This window comes from Conger conger, chromosome 5 (genome assembly GCF_963514075.1).
Source record: "Conger conger chromosome 5, fConCon1.1, whole genome shotgun sequence".
Lineage (NCBI taxonomy): Eukaryota > Metazoa > Chordata > Actinopteri > Anguilliformes > Congridae > Conger > Conger conger.
The window spans coordinates 47,703,478-47,721,311 of NC_083764.1; the positions used below are offsets into that span (position 1 = coordinate 47,703,478).

At 40.5% G+C, this 17,834-nt stretch overlaps 2 protein-coding genes across 4 annotated transcripts in view; one reads left to right on the forward strand and one right to left on the reverse strand.

Moving 5' to 3' along the window:
* LOC133129740 (cAMP-specific 3',5'-cyclic phosphodiesterase 4B-like) overlaps positions 1–3,055 on the forward strand; it is a 114,543-nt gene extending 111,488 nt beyond the window's left edge. For all 3 annotated transcript variants that reach the window (XM_061244011.1, XM_061244012.1, XM_061244013.1), the window contains one exon: positions 116–3,055. In XM_061244011.1, coding sequence (XP_061099995.1) covers positions 116–490 — 375 coding nt within the window. In that variant the 3' untranslated portion in view covers positions 491–3,055. The remainder of the gene's footprint in view (positions 1–115) is intronic.
* Positions 3,056–4,590: 1,535 nt separating this feature from the next.
* On the reverse strand, positions 4,591–11,656 carry LOC133129117 (sulfotransferase 1C2-like). Its single transcript, XM_061242962.1, has 7 exons — positions 11,476–11,656; positions 7,463–7,591; positions 7,179–7,276; positions 6,931–7,057; positions 5,543–5,637; positions 5,254–5,434; positions 4,591–4,703 (listed from the first exon to the last, which is right to left on the reverse strand). Exons 1-7 carry the CDS (start codon positions 11,654–11,656, stop codon positions 4,591–4,593), a joined length of 924 nt encoding a protein of 307 aa, XP_061098946.1.
* Positions 11,657–17,834: the final 6,178 nt, after the last annotated feature.

A 17,834-nucleotide genomic window follows, 5' to 3' on the forward strand; every position in this document is an offset into this window, starting at 1 on the left:
AGGACTTCAGCCCCCATGACTACTGCTTGAAAGCCTGAAGCTTTCTTCATTTCTGAGTGCTGTGCTTATGTGGCACGTATGTGTAGACTAATGCCCGGTGGTGTTGTGATGACAGGTGGGCTTCATCGACTACATCGTGCACCCTCTGTGGGAGACGTGGGCGGACCTGGTGCACCCCGACGCCCAGGACATCCTGGACACGCTAGAGGACAACCGGAACTGGTACCAGAGCATGATCCCCCAGAGCCCGTCCCCGCCCTTCTACGAGCAGGACAAGGGCCAGCCCGGCAGCGGGGGGGACAAGTTCCAGTTCGAGCTGACCCTGGAGGAGGAGGAGGGTGACTCTGAGGAAGGCACGGAGCGGGACGAGGAGTACAGCCAGGGCGAGGAGGGGGTGTCGCACTCCTCGCTGGACTTTGACCGCGACGGCCAAGAGACCGCCACACACATCGAGATCATCACGCACGACGCCTCGCCTGTCGACACATAGCACCGTGGGAGAGGCGGACACGGCGAGTTGCATTGAGAGGAGAAATCCTGCTTTTTTTTGAGAAGCCTCGGGAGGTTGGCTTTAGAGTCGGCAGAGGCGTCTAGCTCTCCCACCCAAAGGGAACAGGCTTGCCTTTGGAGCCAGGGCCAGGACAGTCCATGAAGGAGCTCTCAGGAAACTGCTGCAGTCACTTGGGCCCAACGGGAAAACGGAACACATTACAAGGCCTGACAGACGGATCTGGGGCCACCGGCGTGGATGAGCATCTAGTCACCTGACATTATCAACATTTTCTTTTTGGGGTATCCAGTGGCTTTTTTTACGAGGGGATGTCTTGAGGTAGCATATGAACTACTGATATACAGGTATTTGTAATGCAAAGAGTTTACTCTTTCTGTAACATACGTCTAAAGACTTTGTGTGCCTTTTTTTACAATCGTCTTTTTAAAGTTCTGTTTCTATTTATTGAAGTCATTTTAGTACATTTGAATGGTGAAATGTTTTGGCAAACAGCTGAAGAGAAGAATATTTTTATCTCTAATGAAGAGTGAATGCAAAGTCTTCCTTGTTACTTTCTATTGGGCAATACCTGAGTGAACAGAGACTCTGTCCTTACAAAAATGAATTCCACAAATGTGGCATCTTATATAGCGCTCATGTCATATGGGTGGAATATTGGGAAAAGGAAATGTTTTACAATGAGCACAGCTTCATTATTTAATAATATCTGATTATAAGATACCCATTGAAGTAAAAAAAACTACATCTGTTACCATGTATGCCACAGATTTGTTGCGGGTTTTAATATAAAACTAGTAATGTTCAAAACATTTAAGAAATTTGTTTGCTGTTAAGCACATTTGTTTAATTTGCACTGTATATATTATTCTGGAGAAAACAATGCTTCTTTTGTCATTGTCTATTATTTTGCCTCTGGAGTGATGAACTTCAAATTCCTACAAGGTCAGAAAGTGTGAAAAAGCAGAAATTCAGGAGTATAGAAGCACTTAGCTTTTTGATCAAAATGAAAGTCTTACTGGAAATGAGTAATGGCTCACATGAATTTCATTAATCAGAACCATTCCCTATATCTGATGGCAACAATACTTGTCACTTCCTCGTTGACCGCTAATTAGCTGTTGGCTTAAGGCAAAAATAGAAAAAATGGCATTCAAGTCACACCATTGTGTATTAATGTCTTTTCACATTAGATACAAGAAAATTCTGAGATTGTGGACACTTTACCCTGACTATATCTGGTTATAGCCATGCTCACTATGCCAAAAAATATGATCAATTAGGCCTAGGTATCAATTTGGTTCATTGACACAAGCTTATGTTATATTCATTTACACCAGAGGCAAACTAATACTGTAGCACATCTCCTTATGTCACACAATCTGTATTTGATTCTCTGACACCATCTAGAACTCTGCACATATCAAGAACAGAAAGCAACCAAAAAGAATAGAAGCCTTCCATAGAAAAACTGTTTGTGCTGGTGCAATATGTGAGGGAGCTGCAAGAAAAACGCTTAAACGGACTGCTTAAGTCTATCCTTTGTTATCTCCATTGCCATCCTCAAGAGGTACTTCAACTCCAGTGTCTTTCACTGTTGTGTTGGCGTGAATTTGGCAAGCTGAGAAATTTCAGCATTAAAAAAAGTGTTATCATCAGTACTTTGTCTTCGCACTTGGGAGTGAAGATTTAGCCGCACATTGCCTGCCCTCAAGCCTTGCACGAGCCCACGTTCATCCTTTGCTGTTTATAACAGTGGTATTTATTACTTTAACTTGTAAATAAAACAAATGTTCATTGTCAATTTATTTTTTATTTATATGCACAAGCATTACCTGGGGTAGGTAGTGTTAATGTGTCCTGGTTCAGACCAAGGAGCCTTTGAATTCTGTAGTATGTTTTTGTATATTTATTTATATATTGCACAATAGTGGTCATTAGACATACGTAACCCATCGGAATCGAGGTGGTCATGGTGAAGGAAGTGGAAGTTTGATGTTGTATTTAAGCTATATAGTGCTTGTAGCACCTTAACTCTAACAATGCAGCATTTTGAATGCAGATTGCTGACGTTTCCGTGAAATTGGATCCAGTCGGCGGGAAGAAATAGGAAATCCACATACAGTATAACTGTTCAGAAAATGTAGAGCAGAAGGAATATTCTGGTGGCATGGTTATTTCACTGAATGCCAGTGTGAATTTCATATGATATCAATTACAAAAATGTGATCTCATATAATTGTTGTGCTAATGTGAAATCTTCTCTGACCAAACTTGTTAGTGGTTTTTAAATTCAAATAGTCTGTTTTACATTATAATCTATGTTAAAGCTTTTGGTCGAAATTGTGTCCAAATGGTTAGTCAGAATAACACTATCTGCATGACCAAGGGGTTTGTATGTCTGTTGAATACTGCGTTGTTCCAGGTGGATATTTTAATATTTTTTCAAATGTTTCACACAATGTATGGTATACTATATATTGTGTTGGCAAAATCTTAAATACGTTTTTTTACGAAATTATTAAAAGAAAGCATGAATGAAACAAATCTGTATTTGTCTTTCATAAGTCTTTCATATATGTGAAATAATTATCCAGTTGAATTCATGTAAATTCACTGTGCAATATTTTTTATTTCCCAAACTAAATTATTGTGTTTAGGCTATTATTGTATATAGCATAATTTATAAATGACTAACTCAACATGGTTTACAGGAATGGAACCAAAAAACTGTTGCAAATCCCCCCCCCCCAGAAAATCAGATCAAATGCACATAAAAGAGAAAGCAAAGCTATAGTTGGCTGGATAACTGCATGGAGTTAAACCTGTGACCCTCCAAAATGTACAGCATGGACTGAAGTAAGGAGATCTTTTTCCAGGTTTTATTCAGCGCAGTTATCCAGCTAACACCGTAATCCGGCTTTGTCAACTACACCGACAAATCCAGATATGCAGATATTTTAGCCCTTATGCTATGAAAGCTTTTCTGGGTGGTGTTAATGCACCAGAAAGCAGGACATTATTTAACAATTGGCTAATTCACTAATCAAATCATAATTCACTTTTGTGAAAAGCCCGAGTTTAATTCAAGAGATTTGAAACAATGGTCATTTTAAAGCAATCTAGAAATGTGTCACGTCACATCATACGCCATTGGAAAGCTTATACTCTTCACTACTTTGCAATCACAATTTTTTACAAGAAATCAGGAATGAACTGAAAAGATTCAAAGATTCAGTAAATAACAACTGGGGTGCGATGAGTGGCCAATGTAATTGCCTTACCATTTGTGTGTTCTTCAAAGGGAAATTTTCAAAAGGACATCTCTATGTGTAAAACCAATGGAGATTGTGTATGGATTCCATATTTAGTCACTGATATTGATAGTAGATAGAATTGGAATACCTCTGGCTATTTTTGGCTTCATTTTCTTGCTACCATGTGGTAAGAATTTTTGGTAGTGAAATGTTTACTCCCAGATAGATGCTTTACCTGTATGCAAATTACTTCTGGTAATACTTGTGGAAATTATTGAGCAGGATAGTAAAGATTCACATTTGAATGGCGATGCTCCGTCAGACAGACAAAGCAGCACTGCAACTCTCATTCTCAACCTCTTACTAAACAATCTTCAATGTTCCATTTCCATGTTTCCGATGATCCTCTTAAGGACTGCCTACCCTGCTTTTGTAGTTTTTGCTTTATTCAGACCAGTAGAATACAAAGAGGGTAACAGACAGAGAAAGGACCAGCTGAGATCCGCATATCGCCCAAGAGTATGCCACTAGTCTTGCTGCAGATTTTCTTTAAGCCAGTAAAAATACCACCCATTAACCTGTATACTGTAACACCAGCTGGGTTAATGCAGTACTTTGATAGGATCCTTGCCTTTCTACTACAACTGATTTGTGGTCAGCAAAATAGTGTGAAATGCCTGGTGAGCTTCATCTATACCATCCAAATACAGTACATTACTTTAAACATTAAACAGTAACTTTAAAACAATGTATTACATAACATTCCCTACTACCAAGTCATTTGATCTCTTTTTTTGCCTGACACTAGTCACTCTAGACTAGGTTTTACAAGTTTGACCGAAAAGGAATGTTTGCCATTTCCATTTGCTGCTCATCATTTTCATCAAAAATCTTCAACTGAGAAGCAGAAAAATGATTGACCCAATCACCAACCTCCCCTGCAAGAGAAAGATAGAGTTATCCCAGCACACAAACCATTGCAGCTAACTTCTCATCCATTTATCCTCACCTAGTGCAACCATCTCTCAGTAAATTACATAAAGCTCCTAAAACACCTAAATAACAACTGCATTTAGCTTGATAATGATAAATTTACTTGATAATAAAACTTGATGATAGTTAATATTTCACCGGACTTATCAGAAACAGTCATGTAACTTGTTTGGCACTGTGAGACAATTGCATATGGGTAGTGCTTGCAGTCTTAACATTCCGTATACGCCCCTAGTCCTAAGGGTAAAAAATGACCCGCCTTCACTAAACCCCTAAAATAAAACAGCTTCATTGAATTTTTAACCCCAAATCTATTTGCATGAAACAACCTGTCACTCATCATTTTGGTGGTTTTTGGTGCCGTTTAACATAGTGGCGGGTCATTCTTGACCCTTAATACAACACAAGGGTTATTGCTGATTGAGTATAAATCTCATGAGCAAATCCCCTCATAATAGAATAGAAAAGCTGATATTTTTGAAAAAAGAGCCAAACCTTTTCTCATGAATGCAGAGATGGATTGATCAAACATATTCTTGGGAATAAAGCTGTAGTTGGTCATGGGGTTCTCCTTCATGACCTCAAAAGACGTGAGCTCCACAATGCGCGCTATAACTTCTTCAGAGACTGACAGATCCAGGTACTGCATGATGCGTTCCACTTCCCGTTGTGGATTCTGGAGGAATGCAGATAACAGGCCTGAGACGACTCATTTTGATTTAGAAAGACTGGACAAAATGATGCCAGGTGGGTTTGTATGGGAGTGGGTGCAATACAAACTCACCTCTTTCAGATCTTCATAAAATAAATATAGTATATTCCTTTTCTCTCTCTCTTTCCAGTACCCCTTAACATGGTCATACCAGGAGCCCCAGCCCACTGTGAATAGGGCGAAGAGAGCAACATTGAAAAAGTTTTCTGTACGAGAGATTAAATATCAGTTGAAACTATGTTGAATGGGAACTGTTTTGGAGTTGCATTTTAGACAAATTTTTTCCTAAGCACCTATTTTACCTTTGATGTGTTGAATGATCATACAGCTCAGTCAGTTTATCGAGGCAGATCTGTATCTCTTAACTGCTTGTTTTTTGCAAAGTGATTGGCCTTGACAGGAGGGGTTACCTTGAGAAGGTACGGGTTTGGTCCTGATCCGCCATTTTATGTTTTTCCCTTTTTTTATTGTATCGTAGGCCTAGTTCATAGAGAGCACAGGGAAAGGGGAGGACAGGGAAATATCATCTTGATAATAAAAAAGCTTGTAAAGTAAAATTTTATCTCAAAAAGCCAAATTCACTTAACCCCTTGGAAACTAAACTGACCTGTCCGCCAATTCCTTCTGGAACGTATCGGTTGCTAGAAACCCTAAAGTGGTCAAAATCTGTAAAGGGACTGATATTGGCTGGTTTCTGGAGGTTGGTCACTCTACAATTTGGCCCAATTCAGCACCCACTCATAAGCCAGTCATTATCATGGGCCAAAAAATCCTTGTGGTCCCTGAACACCCTCTCCCTCCGAAGACTGCCATTGGCAAAATCTGCCAACAGTGTTAAAGCAACCATTGCACATTGTTATGCACCCAGCCTTTTAAAACCCTTTCACAATTAATGGAATTTCTTAACACTTTGAATCAATCAGTGTGGACTAATTGATGCCCCAAGTCCATTATGAAAATTAATTGAAAATAGAGATATTTTTTCTGTTTGGTTATTTGCTTTATTGCTAACAAAACAATTACTCGTGCTCATGGATTTTCCACTGACAATTAATATTATTAGCAGCCTTCCAAAATTTTGAGTCAAAATAATTGAGTGAAATTGTCATTAGAACATATTTTCTTTATTTCACTACTTTGCCTACAGAGTCGCTATTTCTCTCTGCCTCCATAATGTGCGTACGCATGGGTCAAAGTTTCCTTGTCAAATTTTATTTTATAAATCACTTTATAATGAATTTATGCTTAGAAAGTGGCATGCGCACATTTTAAGCCCTTTTTTGTGCATTTGCAATGGTTATTAAAGAGGCCCCGGGTATCTACATCTACCATCTATCATTTTTCAGGACAGATATTGTCCTGATTTCTCACTTCCATCAACCTCATTGTGAATCTCACCAGCATCATAGAATACTGGCAACTGCTTTCAGAAAAAGTAAAGAAGATGAAATTTCACTTACAGTCCCCGTTCATGAACTTTTGGATGTAGTTTTCCCAGGATCCTGGTTCAGGCTGCGTCAAAGTCATCCTGTCAAAGTGGTAATAGCTTACCAAGTTGTCCTTGGCATTGCGGGCCACATAGATCACCTGGGCATAGTAATTGTAAGAGTGGTGAGGGGCAGGAAGAATCAATTCAAGTAACACTTACATGCACAAAACAGTGCAGCATTCATGCCCTGATAATGAGTAAAGTCAGTCTTTGCCTTACCTTGCATTTCTTTTCCCAGAATCCCTCAGGTATAAGCTGGATAGCCAAATGTGTCTTGATTATTCTTGGTGGACTCATTTGGTAAAGGAGGTCTAGTCCTGAGAGATTGAAGGGAAGCATTTTGAGTGGCATCAGAAATGGTGGGAGACGAGATGAATACCTTGCCAACTGTTAAGCATGGAGGTGGTCATTACACACACACACACACACACACACACACACACACACACACACACACACACACACACACACACACAATATATATATAACAAGGAGACAAATACCAGAAAGCATTGGAGGGGGGTAGAATATCTCAAGGAATGGGCTCCTCAGAACTATAGGACCTCTCTTGCATGCTTCTTTGTCTCCATTGTGAAGTAACAGGTCTACTATTTCCTGAGCCCAGGTAGTTCCTACATGACATAAAAAAGGCAGAATCACAGAAAGGAAAGGCAGAAACAACATGTACTTCATCAGAACATAAATTATTGAAAACTGTCTATAAACCAGAGAATTTGAATAATTCATTAAAAATAAAAGTCATTTTATACAGCTAGGTCACTCATTTTGCTACACTGTAGCATTCAAGCTTACTATGCAGGGCGAGTATGAAATATTCACATCGCACTTGTAAGGACAGAAATTAATCCTGGACAATTTACCCCGCTCTCCCATAATTCTGCCCCTAAACCTAAATTCAGAGTTAAGCCATAACTTAATATAAACCGGTTGCACCAACTGAATTAGTTCCGACGTAGAGTTAAGGTACAACTTCAAATTTACATCTACCTACTAGGTGTAAAGTCATTCCTAAAACAGCCGTTGACATAGCGCATCAATTTGAAAGATTGGGAAACTTAAGAAGAGAAATTCAGCGCTATATAAGCTACCAGAGCATTATCCATGATAGATGACGCCTTTAATTTGTATGATAAGATTCACGTGCACTCGTGCTTTCATTTTCGGCAAGCGGAGATAAAGAAAATAATCGACCATAACGTTCTGTGAGTAGCTAATAAATTACTCCCTAAATTATAAGAGGTTATAATAAAAATAAGGAATAAATATCAAAAATATTTCAAAATATGCAGTTGACGGGCCGGCACTCTGTATCAAAATATTGTACAGCGGTACAGTAATTCCAGCACATTGGTTGATAATTGTTTCTAACTGCCACAGCTAATGGTGTTTCAACGTCAGCGCGATATAGCGTAAGTATTAATTGTACAACCGAACAAATACACAACTTCAGTTCACAACGTGATATTTACTGTGGAGTTTACACTCTAACTTGCGATCATCCTCATCCTATTGCTCACCTGCTTTGGGATAAGTAGCAATGAGGACGTCAGTAGGGTTCCTGCTTTCTCTATAGTCTGGCTGTATTTCAATGTTTTTTCTATTGCGGTTCTTCAAGACACCGAAGAGAGAAAAGTATTCTTCTGAAGGGTTCAATCTGTGTTCTTCTCAATTGTAAGTACTTAGTTAATTCTTCTCTCTGCTTTTTGTAGCTCCCTCAAACATTACTTATTATTTAACATTACTAATTACTTTTCTATCTGTATCTGTGCTGGTGTCTGTGTGTGTATACCCCCATAGCCTTTCTCTTCTCAGTTTAGGATGTATAGGACATTGACCTTCAACTTTCCCAGCCTTTAGGTAGCAGTGATTTACATGTATTATTATGAGCGTTTATTCGTTTCTCTGTGAACCTTGATGCAGCCCTCACCTGCTGCACAGCCGCTGGCTGCTCTCAGACATCTGAGCCAAAACAAAGTTTTACGGCTCTGGGAGAGAAACCAACCTTTCATGGCCTCCAACACAGATCAGCAAGCTAAAACACATCATGCTCTACCCCAGATAATCACCAGCTATCTCTACCCATCCGGTAGTTTGAAAAATGTGAATTCCACTGGTCAGTAAAACTAAGCCTTTCCCAGTAGGACTGTCCTCTACATACAGTATTCAATACTCCCACCAGACCTGGGTCAAATAATTTTCGCAATTAAATACTTTTCTGTACTTGATTGATTTTGCTTGATCCTCCTTTTCTGTGCTCAACAGAGTTTGAACAATCCAGCAATGAAAGCTGTTGGTCTACTCAGCCATCACACTGGGAAGTCTGTGTCTCTCTGGTTCCTTTCTTCCCTCTCTTTTGAGAGGAGGGGTTGCACTCCATACACTAGGTGTCGTTAGTAACTCCTCTCCACACGTACTCATGTCAGGGAGCTTCTTTCTAATAGAGGAAGAGGTGAGAACCTCTGAGTATTATGGGGTGGCATCCTAAAAACAATTGTTGATGATTTGAACACACTGTTACAATTTATGAGCCCGTCATGGCATCTAGCAATCTAAACAGGTTTTAAACTTTCTTTTGTATCAGACACAGATGGTTACACAGCGTTTAACCACACCAACCAGTCAGAAAGCACATAAATCAAAGTCTTACGAATTTGTTTTTGGCTGCTCTGTTTGATTTGTGACATAGGCTACATTATGAGAGTTTTAAAAAATATTTCTTCGACCCCCAGAAGTCTGTCAACAATGCTGATTTATTTTTTATTTTGGGCAGACAAGATAAGACTGTCATTTTAGGGACTCCAAACTTTCCTCAAATTTTTTTAAATTTTATTATTATTTTTATTGATTTATTTATTGATTTATTTATTGATTTATTTATTATTTATTTATTGATACCAGCAATTTTGCTAAGAAATGATGTGAAACTGAGCTATATATGCAGGTGTAGACAGGTGTAGACAATTGGCTTGAGAGCAGCATGAGAATGGAAATCAGGTGTGGAGGATTGACAAGTTAACAAGGTAATTAGTAATCGTTAGTAATAAACCTATCCTGCCCTAGCATTAGTAAATTAGTAAATGACATGCACAAGAAACGTAAGGTAACATGAACACATGGTTAGAATGTTAGTATTACCCAATCCTGATCTAAAGTTAGTAGATTAGTAAGAAGACAAGGGAAATTGAAACAATTAGGGTGTGAGTGACAGAAAGGGAGAGAGAGAAAGCAGGAATGCAAGATTTGCAGAAAGACACGAAAAAGTGTATGCTAATCAATGAACAGTACAACATAACATGAAACATAAATTGTGACATAACAAGTTTGCAAAACTATGACAATAAACTATATTACGTGACATGAAAAGACTAACATAATACGTGACATGACAATAACATAACCAAGTCAATAACTAAACATAAAACATGACATGACAAGCATGAAACGTGACAACTTTGTCTATATAAGGAATATGATCCTGTTTTTGGCGTGCATCAAATTATCCTGGATTGATTAAGCAATTTACATTAACGTTTCCGAAACAATAGGAAATGCGCGTACAGTAACTGTTAAGACATGTAGAGCAGAAGGAAGACTGAATTTCATTGAATACCAGTGGGAATTGCACATGATTTCCATAATAAAAATGTTATTTCATATAATTGTTCTGCTAATGTGAAATCTTCTCTGACCAAACTTGTTAGCAGTTTTTAAATTTGAATAGTCTGTTTTACATTATAATCTATGTTAAAGCTTTTGGTCCAAATTGTGTCCAAATGGTTTGTCAGAATAACACTGTATCCTGTTTGCCCCGCTTCGTTGGGCATTAACTCTTGGGATTACGAGAGGGCTTGCCTGACACATTCATGCTTCCCTTGTGCAGCCAGTATTGCTGATTGCAGGAGGAGTTGGTAATCGCAAACAGGTGCTAGTGATGTATATAAACCGAGTCTTGTTGAAGACTGGTGTTTCTGTGTTGCATTTCACGTCCTTTTCATTCAGTGAAAACATGTTTTTAGAATTTTTAGCAAATGTATTCTCTCATTTATATAAGTACTCAGACCCTTAATTCAGTATTTTGTATAATATTACAGGAAGCATACTTTAGTTGCTGCTTATACAATAATTTGTCACTGAGATCTTGCCCCAAACTGACATGTAATAATTTGGGCTATATCTCAAGGTCAGCTTAATGTAGGAATGCACTTTAAAATGCACTTTATCTACTTATACCAAATATAATTATTTACATTTGTACCAAAACATTTTTAATTACATTAAATGTTAAGTTTAATTTGTTTACTTTCATAATAGGAAAACTCTCCTCACCTCAGATTAGTGTGATTTTGGCCACATGTAAACAGGAATGCAAGGTCACACAAAATGGCTATTACATTTTTCAGGTAGTGCCCCTTTTTTTGGAGAAATTAACTTACCCATGTGACAACTTACCCCGCTCTCCCCTACTTGCACGCCTGGTCCCCATCCTATTGCTCACCTGCTTTGGGATATGTAGCAATGAGGATGTCAGTAGGGTCAGGGCAGAAAGCCCAAACCGACTCAATGTTTTGGGCGATGGGCTCCCTCAATGGGACTCCTCTCACTTTCTTCAAAGGAAAGCGAAAGAGTAAATTTCCTGCTTTCTCTACAGTCTGGCTGTATTTCAGTGTCTTTTCCATTGCTATTCTTGAAGACACTGAAAAGAGACAAGAGAGAAAATATTTTTCTGAAGGGTTCTTCCAGATTATAAGTACTTGGTTAGTTCTTCTCTCCACTTTTTCTAGCTCCCTCGAAACATTTACTTATTTTACATTACTTATTACTCCCTCAAAACATTAGTAATTATTTAACATGACTTATTTATTACTTTTCCATCCGTATCTGTGCTGGTGTCTCTCTGTGTGTGTATATTCCTATAGCCTTACACTTCTCCGTTCAGTTTGCATAGCATATTAATATTTAACTTTGCCTGCATTTAACGTATTTTACATCCCTTCTGGTATATTTTACATCCCAACCGGCCCGCCAGCATCCCAGTATATCTGAGACCCTTCACTATTTGCATACTCTTTGTGTTGTAAATTGGGTGATCTTTGCCCATCAAATTGTTACATAGCTTAATAATCCATATTGACAAAGTGAAAACATGTTTTTAGAATTTTTTGCAAATGTATTCGCTCATTTATATAAGTACTCAGACCCTTAATTCAGCCCATTTAGCAGCAATTACAACTTTGTGTCTTTTTGGATAAGTCACTACAAGCTTTGTACACCTGGATTTGGGCAGTTTATCCTTGTCCCAAAGCCACGCCAACATTGTCTTGGCTGTATGCTTCAGGTCATTGTCGTGCTGAAAGGTGAACCGTAGTCCCAGTCTGAGGTCACGTGCACTCTGGAGCAGGTTTTCTTCAAGGACCTCTCTGTATTTGGTTATATTCTTCCTCCCCTCAATTCTGACAAAACTCTTGAGTGACAAGTAGGTTCTTGGTCACCTCCCTGACCATGGCCCGTCTTGCCTGGTTTCTCAGTTTGGCCAGACAGCCAACTCTAGGAAGAGTCCTGGTGGTACTGTTAGTAAATCTAAGTTTTACTAGGAACCAGTAAAATGACCGTTGTAACAGGAAGAAGCAGATCCGATGTTCGTCATTAGAAAACAGGAAAGTTTATTACAATCAGGAAAATGTTCCAAAGAGCAATGGTGTTTGGGATGTTTTAAAGGATGACATTTGCATTTATTAAAATATGTCTACAAATCCAAGTGTAACCTCTGATTGGTGGTAAGGAATTGCGCCTATCCCGAGCACCTCGGATTGGGCCATTCAAATCCTTAATGGTTGTGAGGCCTTGCCCCGCTCCCCCCTGGAGTCCAGTGGAAAATCCCCAGAGGGGGAACCTTGAAACTGATGGCGGTCATTATCATATGTGAAGTGGTCCAATACACAAATTTGTCTGTCTCCCAACAGTACCAAACTACATCCATTTCACAATTGAGACCACTGTAATCCTGGGAACACTTTAGAATCTTTAGAAATGGTGTTATACCCTTGCCCTGATCTATGCCTTGCCACAATGTTATTGCAGAGACTACAGAGAGTTCCTTGCACTTTATGGCTTGGTTTTTATAGTTTACTGACATGCAGTGTGAATTTGGGGACCTTACAGTGAGCTCCATAATTATTGACACCCTTAATAAAAACAGACAGTCACATTTGCATTAGAGCGTCCTGGAAGCTACCCAAAGAAAATTAAATGGCCCAAATGTCCCAGCTGATGTTTGCATATGTGAAACTGCTTCGATAATATGTTCAGTAACACCCAAATGCAAAATAATACAGGTATAGAATGTCCATGGAACTGGCAGTACAATTACTTCTCACAATATGATGCGTGTGTTAGGTATATTCTCATGTAACAGCTGTAAACTGACCAGGATTCAGAATCTGTCTAATAATACGTACTACAATATCTGTTAATATAGTTAATATAGCTTAATTAACATTTAACTTGTAATTTCCCTGTGTGATCTCCCTCATTTTCTTATGGCCCTACGACCCAGGTTGTGACAATATACCCTAACTGAGCTCTTTATTAGGTAGACCTGGACAACAGCTTGTTAATGTAAATATTTAATCAGCCAATCATGTGGCAGCAAGAACAAGGTGACCAAGAACCAAACTTTCAATCTAACAGAGCTTTGGTAGTCCTCTGCAGATATGGAAGAATCTGCTGGAAGGTTGGCCATCTCAGCAGCACTCCATTAATCAGTCCTTTATGGTGGAGTGGCATATGACAAAGCACTTGAAGCTTGCCAAACGGCATTTAAAGGCCTCTGAGAGCATGAGGAAAAAGATTCTCTGGTCTGATAAGAATTGAGCTTTTGGCAGAACTCACTATGAACTGGCTAACACCAGGCACTACTCATCACCTAATAGCACCCCTAGGGTGAAGCATGGTGGTGGCAGCATCATGCTATGGGAATGCTTCTCAGTGGCAGGGCCAGGAAGACTCTTCAGAATTAACAGTGCATGGCAGTGACGCGAAGCATACAGCAAAGACGATGCTCAAATACTCAAAGCTGTAATTGCTGCCAAAGGGGCTTCTACAAGTAGTGAATTAAGGGTCTGAATACTTATGTGGGAGACTATAGTTTTTGATAACTTTTTCATTGTGGATTAATGGCTATAGATTGATGGGCAAAATAGCATTTTTATCCATTTAAAATTACATCTACAACACAATAGTGTTATTATTTGTTAGATAGCAGTAACAAATAATAATCATCAGTGTCATGACATAACTATAGAAACTACAGGATAGGCTATATGGCAAAAATATGTCTTTGATACACTGTGTTATGTAGTTGCATGTGACCACTTAGAGGACACAACAGGAACCTCTGGCCCTCTGAACGTACAGCTCTGTGCTTTGGCCCATCCCTGAGCCTAGTACACTTGAGCATCCCATCAACCTTGTCGGTCACTGCATAGACACTGCGTAGACACTGCGTTTCAAGAGGGTTTGCCATGACCCTCACCCACCAGCCGCCACCCTGTTACTTCATCCTTATTAAACATGGCGGACTGCCTGAGGGGCAGACTTTGATGTGTCAGCTGCCTGTGTGGGTGTGCCCCACATTCACAATGACTCTTTGGGGCCTCCTTGAACATGGACGAGGCTGCATTGACCCTTTCTACATCTGGGAGAAGGATTATGGCTGCCTCACATCACAGGATAGCTTTCTGAGTGGGGGAAGGCCAATTGTCCCAATGACTCATCTCCCCATTGACAAATAAGTATGAATTTCTCTTTAAGTCACTGTTGCTCAATCACTCACTTTACCCATGTTGGACATAATAGTTATTTGCACCACACCAACAAACAATTTGAGTTCTGAAGCCACACAAAATACTTAATACAAAATGTATCCATATGTCCACTTCATATGGTTGTATCTCAGCATCAAAGTATACAAGACTGCTTTCCTTGCACTTTGGACCATTGCAGCCTAGTAGTCCAAGATTTATCTCTTGATAGTATCATTTTTGGTCACAAATATTCCAGATCCAAGCTGGAATTGTTAGCCAGTAATTATCTAATGCAAGTTATAAAGAGATGCCATGCTTTTCTAAATTATATGCAGTGGTGTCCAGTCTCATCCAAGAAAGGCCTATGTGGTTGGATGCTTTTGTTTTAATCCAGAAATAAAACACCTGGGAATGGTACGAAGGCCTGCAGCAGATCAGTCCTTCTCTAATGACACTGAATACCCCTGCTCTAAATTTACATTTTACATTTACATTTTTGTCATTTGGCAGACACTTTTAATCCAAAGTGATTTACAAGTGCATAGGTTCAACCACAAGTCAAAGCATCACATCCATAACTAGGAAAATACACATGGAATGCTGTTCTAAACATATAGTCGTCATCATAAGTGCAATTCTTTTTTTTCTTTTTTTTTTGGGTTAGACAAGGAGGATAGGGATATCAGAAAGGGGGGGCGGGGGAAATCAGGAGGGAGGACTAAGGTAGAGTTTGAAAAGGTGTGTTTTGAGTCTGCGTCGAAATAGGGGGAGGGATTCTGCTGTCCTGACAGTGGTAGGCAAGTCATTCCACCACTGAGGAACCAGAACGGAAAACAGGCGTGAACGTGCAGCTCGACCGCCAGGTGCACGTAGAGAGGGAACCATAAGGCGACCAGAGCTGGCAGACCGGAGTGGTCTAGCTGGGGAGTAGGGAGTGATCAAGGATTGCATGTAAGGTGGGGCAGTCCCCTTAGCAGCCTGAAATGTCAACACTAGGGCCTTGAATCGGATGCGTGCGGCAATAGGAAGCCAGTGGAGGCCAATGAGAAGCGGGGTGACATGAGCCAACCTGGGATGACTGGTGATCAGGTGGGCTGCAGCATTCTGGACCAGAAGGAGGGAGTTGCAGTAATCCAGGAGGGAAATGACGAGCGCCTGGACTAGGAGCTGGGTGGCTTTCTCGAATGACGGATACGGCATGTATTATACAGAAAGAACCTGCAGGTTCTGGCAGTGGAGGATACTTGTGGAGCCAGTGTGAGGCAGTTATCAAGAGTCACCCCAAGATTCTTTGCCGTACGGGAGGAGGAAACTACAACAAGTCCTCAACAGTCAGTGAGAGTTCGATTGATGGAGAGAAGCTCAGTTTTGGCAAGGTTGAGCTTCAGGTGGTGGGAAGTCATCCACGCAGAGATATCAGCCAAGCAGGCAGAGATGTGTGTGGTGACTTGGGTGTCGGGGGGGAAGGAAATAAAGAGTTGGGTGTCATCAGCGTAAGAATGATAAGAAAAGCCATGGGAAGAGATAACAGAACCAAGAGACATGGTGTATAGCAAGAAGAGGAGAGGCCCAAGAACTGAGCCCTGCGGGACAGAGACTGAGCCCCTGCAAGTCACCTGGTAGGAGCGACCAAGCGAGTGCAGACCCTGTGACACCCATCCCAGACAGCGATGAGAGCAGAATCTCATGGTTGACTGTATCGAAGGTGGCCGACAGGTCGAGGAAGATGAGGACAGAGGAGAGGGATTTGGCTTTAGCAGAGTGGAGTGCCTCAGTGACAGCGAGCAGGGCGGTCTCAGTGGAGTGGCCACTCTTGAAACCAGACTGGTTGGGGTCATGGAGATTGTTCTGGAGAAGATAAGTGGACAGTTGGGAGCAGACTGCCCGTTCCAGAGTTTTAGCGAGAAAGGGAAGAAGAGAGACAGGCCAGTAGTTGCAAATGGCGTCAACCTTTTTTCCAAAGAAGGAGACAAAGTCATCAGGTGTGAGTGATGAGGGGGGTGGGGGGGGAGGGGGGGCCAGAAGAGAGGAGAAGGTCGAAAACAGTTTGCGGGGATTAGAGGCGGCCGCGTTAATTTTCGAGTGAAAGAAGGAAGATTTAGCTAGAGAGACTGGAATGGAAAGATGATAAGAGGGCATGGAAGGAAGCTATATCACTGGGGAGACAGGACCTTGTCCATTTTCTCTCTGCCGCCCGCAGTTCAGTTCGGACAGCTCGTAGAGCATCAGAAAGCCAAGGACTGGGGGGGGAGGCCCGAGCTAATTTGGTGGTGAGGGGACACAGAGTCAAATGAAGATGACAGGGGGGACATGAGAGTTGTAGCAGCATCATCGGGAGACAGTCGAGAGAAAGACTCCGCGGATGGTAGGGAGGAGAGGATTGTAGATGAGAGGGTGGAGGAAGACAGGTGGCGTAGGTTCAGTTAGGAAGACAGGTGGCGTAGAACAAGTTAGTTTTGACCTCAGTGTGACAGCTCTGTGGGACCTAACTCTTGATTGCCAAAGGAAGATCAAAGCTGCTTATACAAAAAGCATTGTTTTGAGATGTGTGATGTTTTGGATCGTTTTCAAGCAAATGTCAGTGTTGTTATCTTATCTGTTAATCTGTTTTAACCTTACAAACAAATGAAACAAAAGGGTTGTACAATGTTCAAGATGCATTGTAAAAAAGTTGAAAATTTTTCTGCAAAAATAATTCCTAGTTTATTTAAGATTCAAACTAAAGAGGATGCATGCAAACGTTTGGGCACCCTGTTTGTTAGTAGTTATTGATGCTTCCTTTGGTGGTCATATTGGCGGTGCAGCTGGGCCCCTGGTTTTGGGGGAACCATGGGCACAGGCCCCTGTCCCTAAGTGTCTTATATCAGTAAGTCCATTTTTTAAACTATGTTTTATCCACTAACCGGAAAATACCACAATTACATAGGCTGTAACTGTGGTGTTTATTTATATATCCTTAAATAACCACACTCGTCTCGGTCATGGTTATTACAATTACATGGATAGTGCCTTGTACAATATGTGATCATGCTAAATTTATACCGTGTGTCTA

Excerpts from the sequence above, each read along its gene's own strand:
- LOC133129117 (XM_061242962.1), bottom strand. The coding sequence starts at position 11,656 with ATGGAAAAGACACTGAAATACAGCCAGACTGTAGAGAAAGCAGGAAAT. Across the intron at positions 7,277-7,462 it reads CCCCCCTCCAATGCTTTCTG|GACTAGACCTCCTTTACCAA; the intron begins GTATTTGTCTCC and ends TCAATCTCTCAG. Across the intron at positions 7,058-7,178 it reads TCTGGGAAAAGAAATGCAAG|GTGATCTATGTGGCCCGCAA; the intron begins GTAAGGCAAAGA and ends TACTATGCCCAG.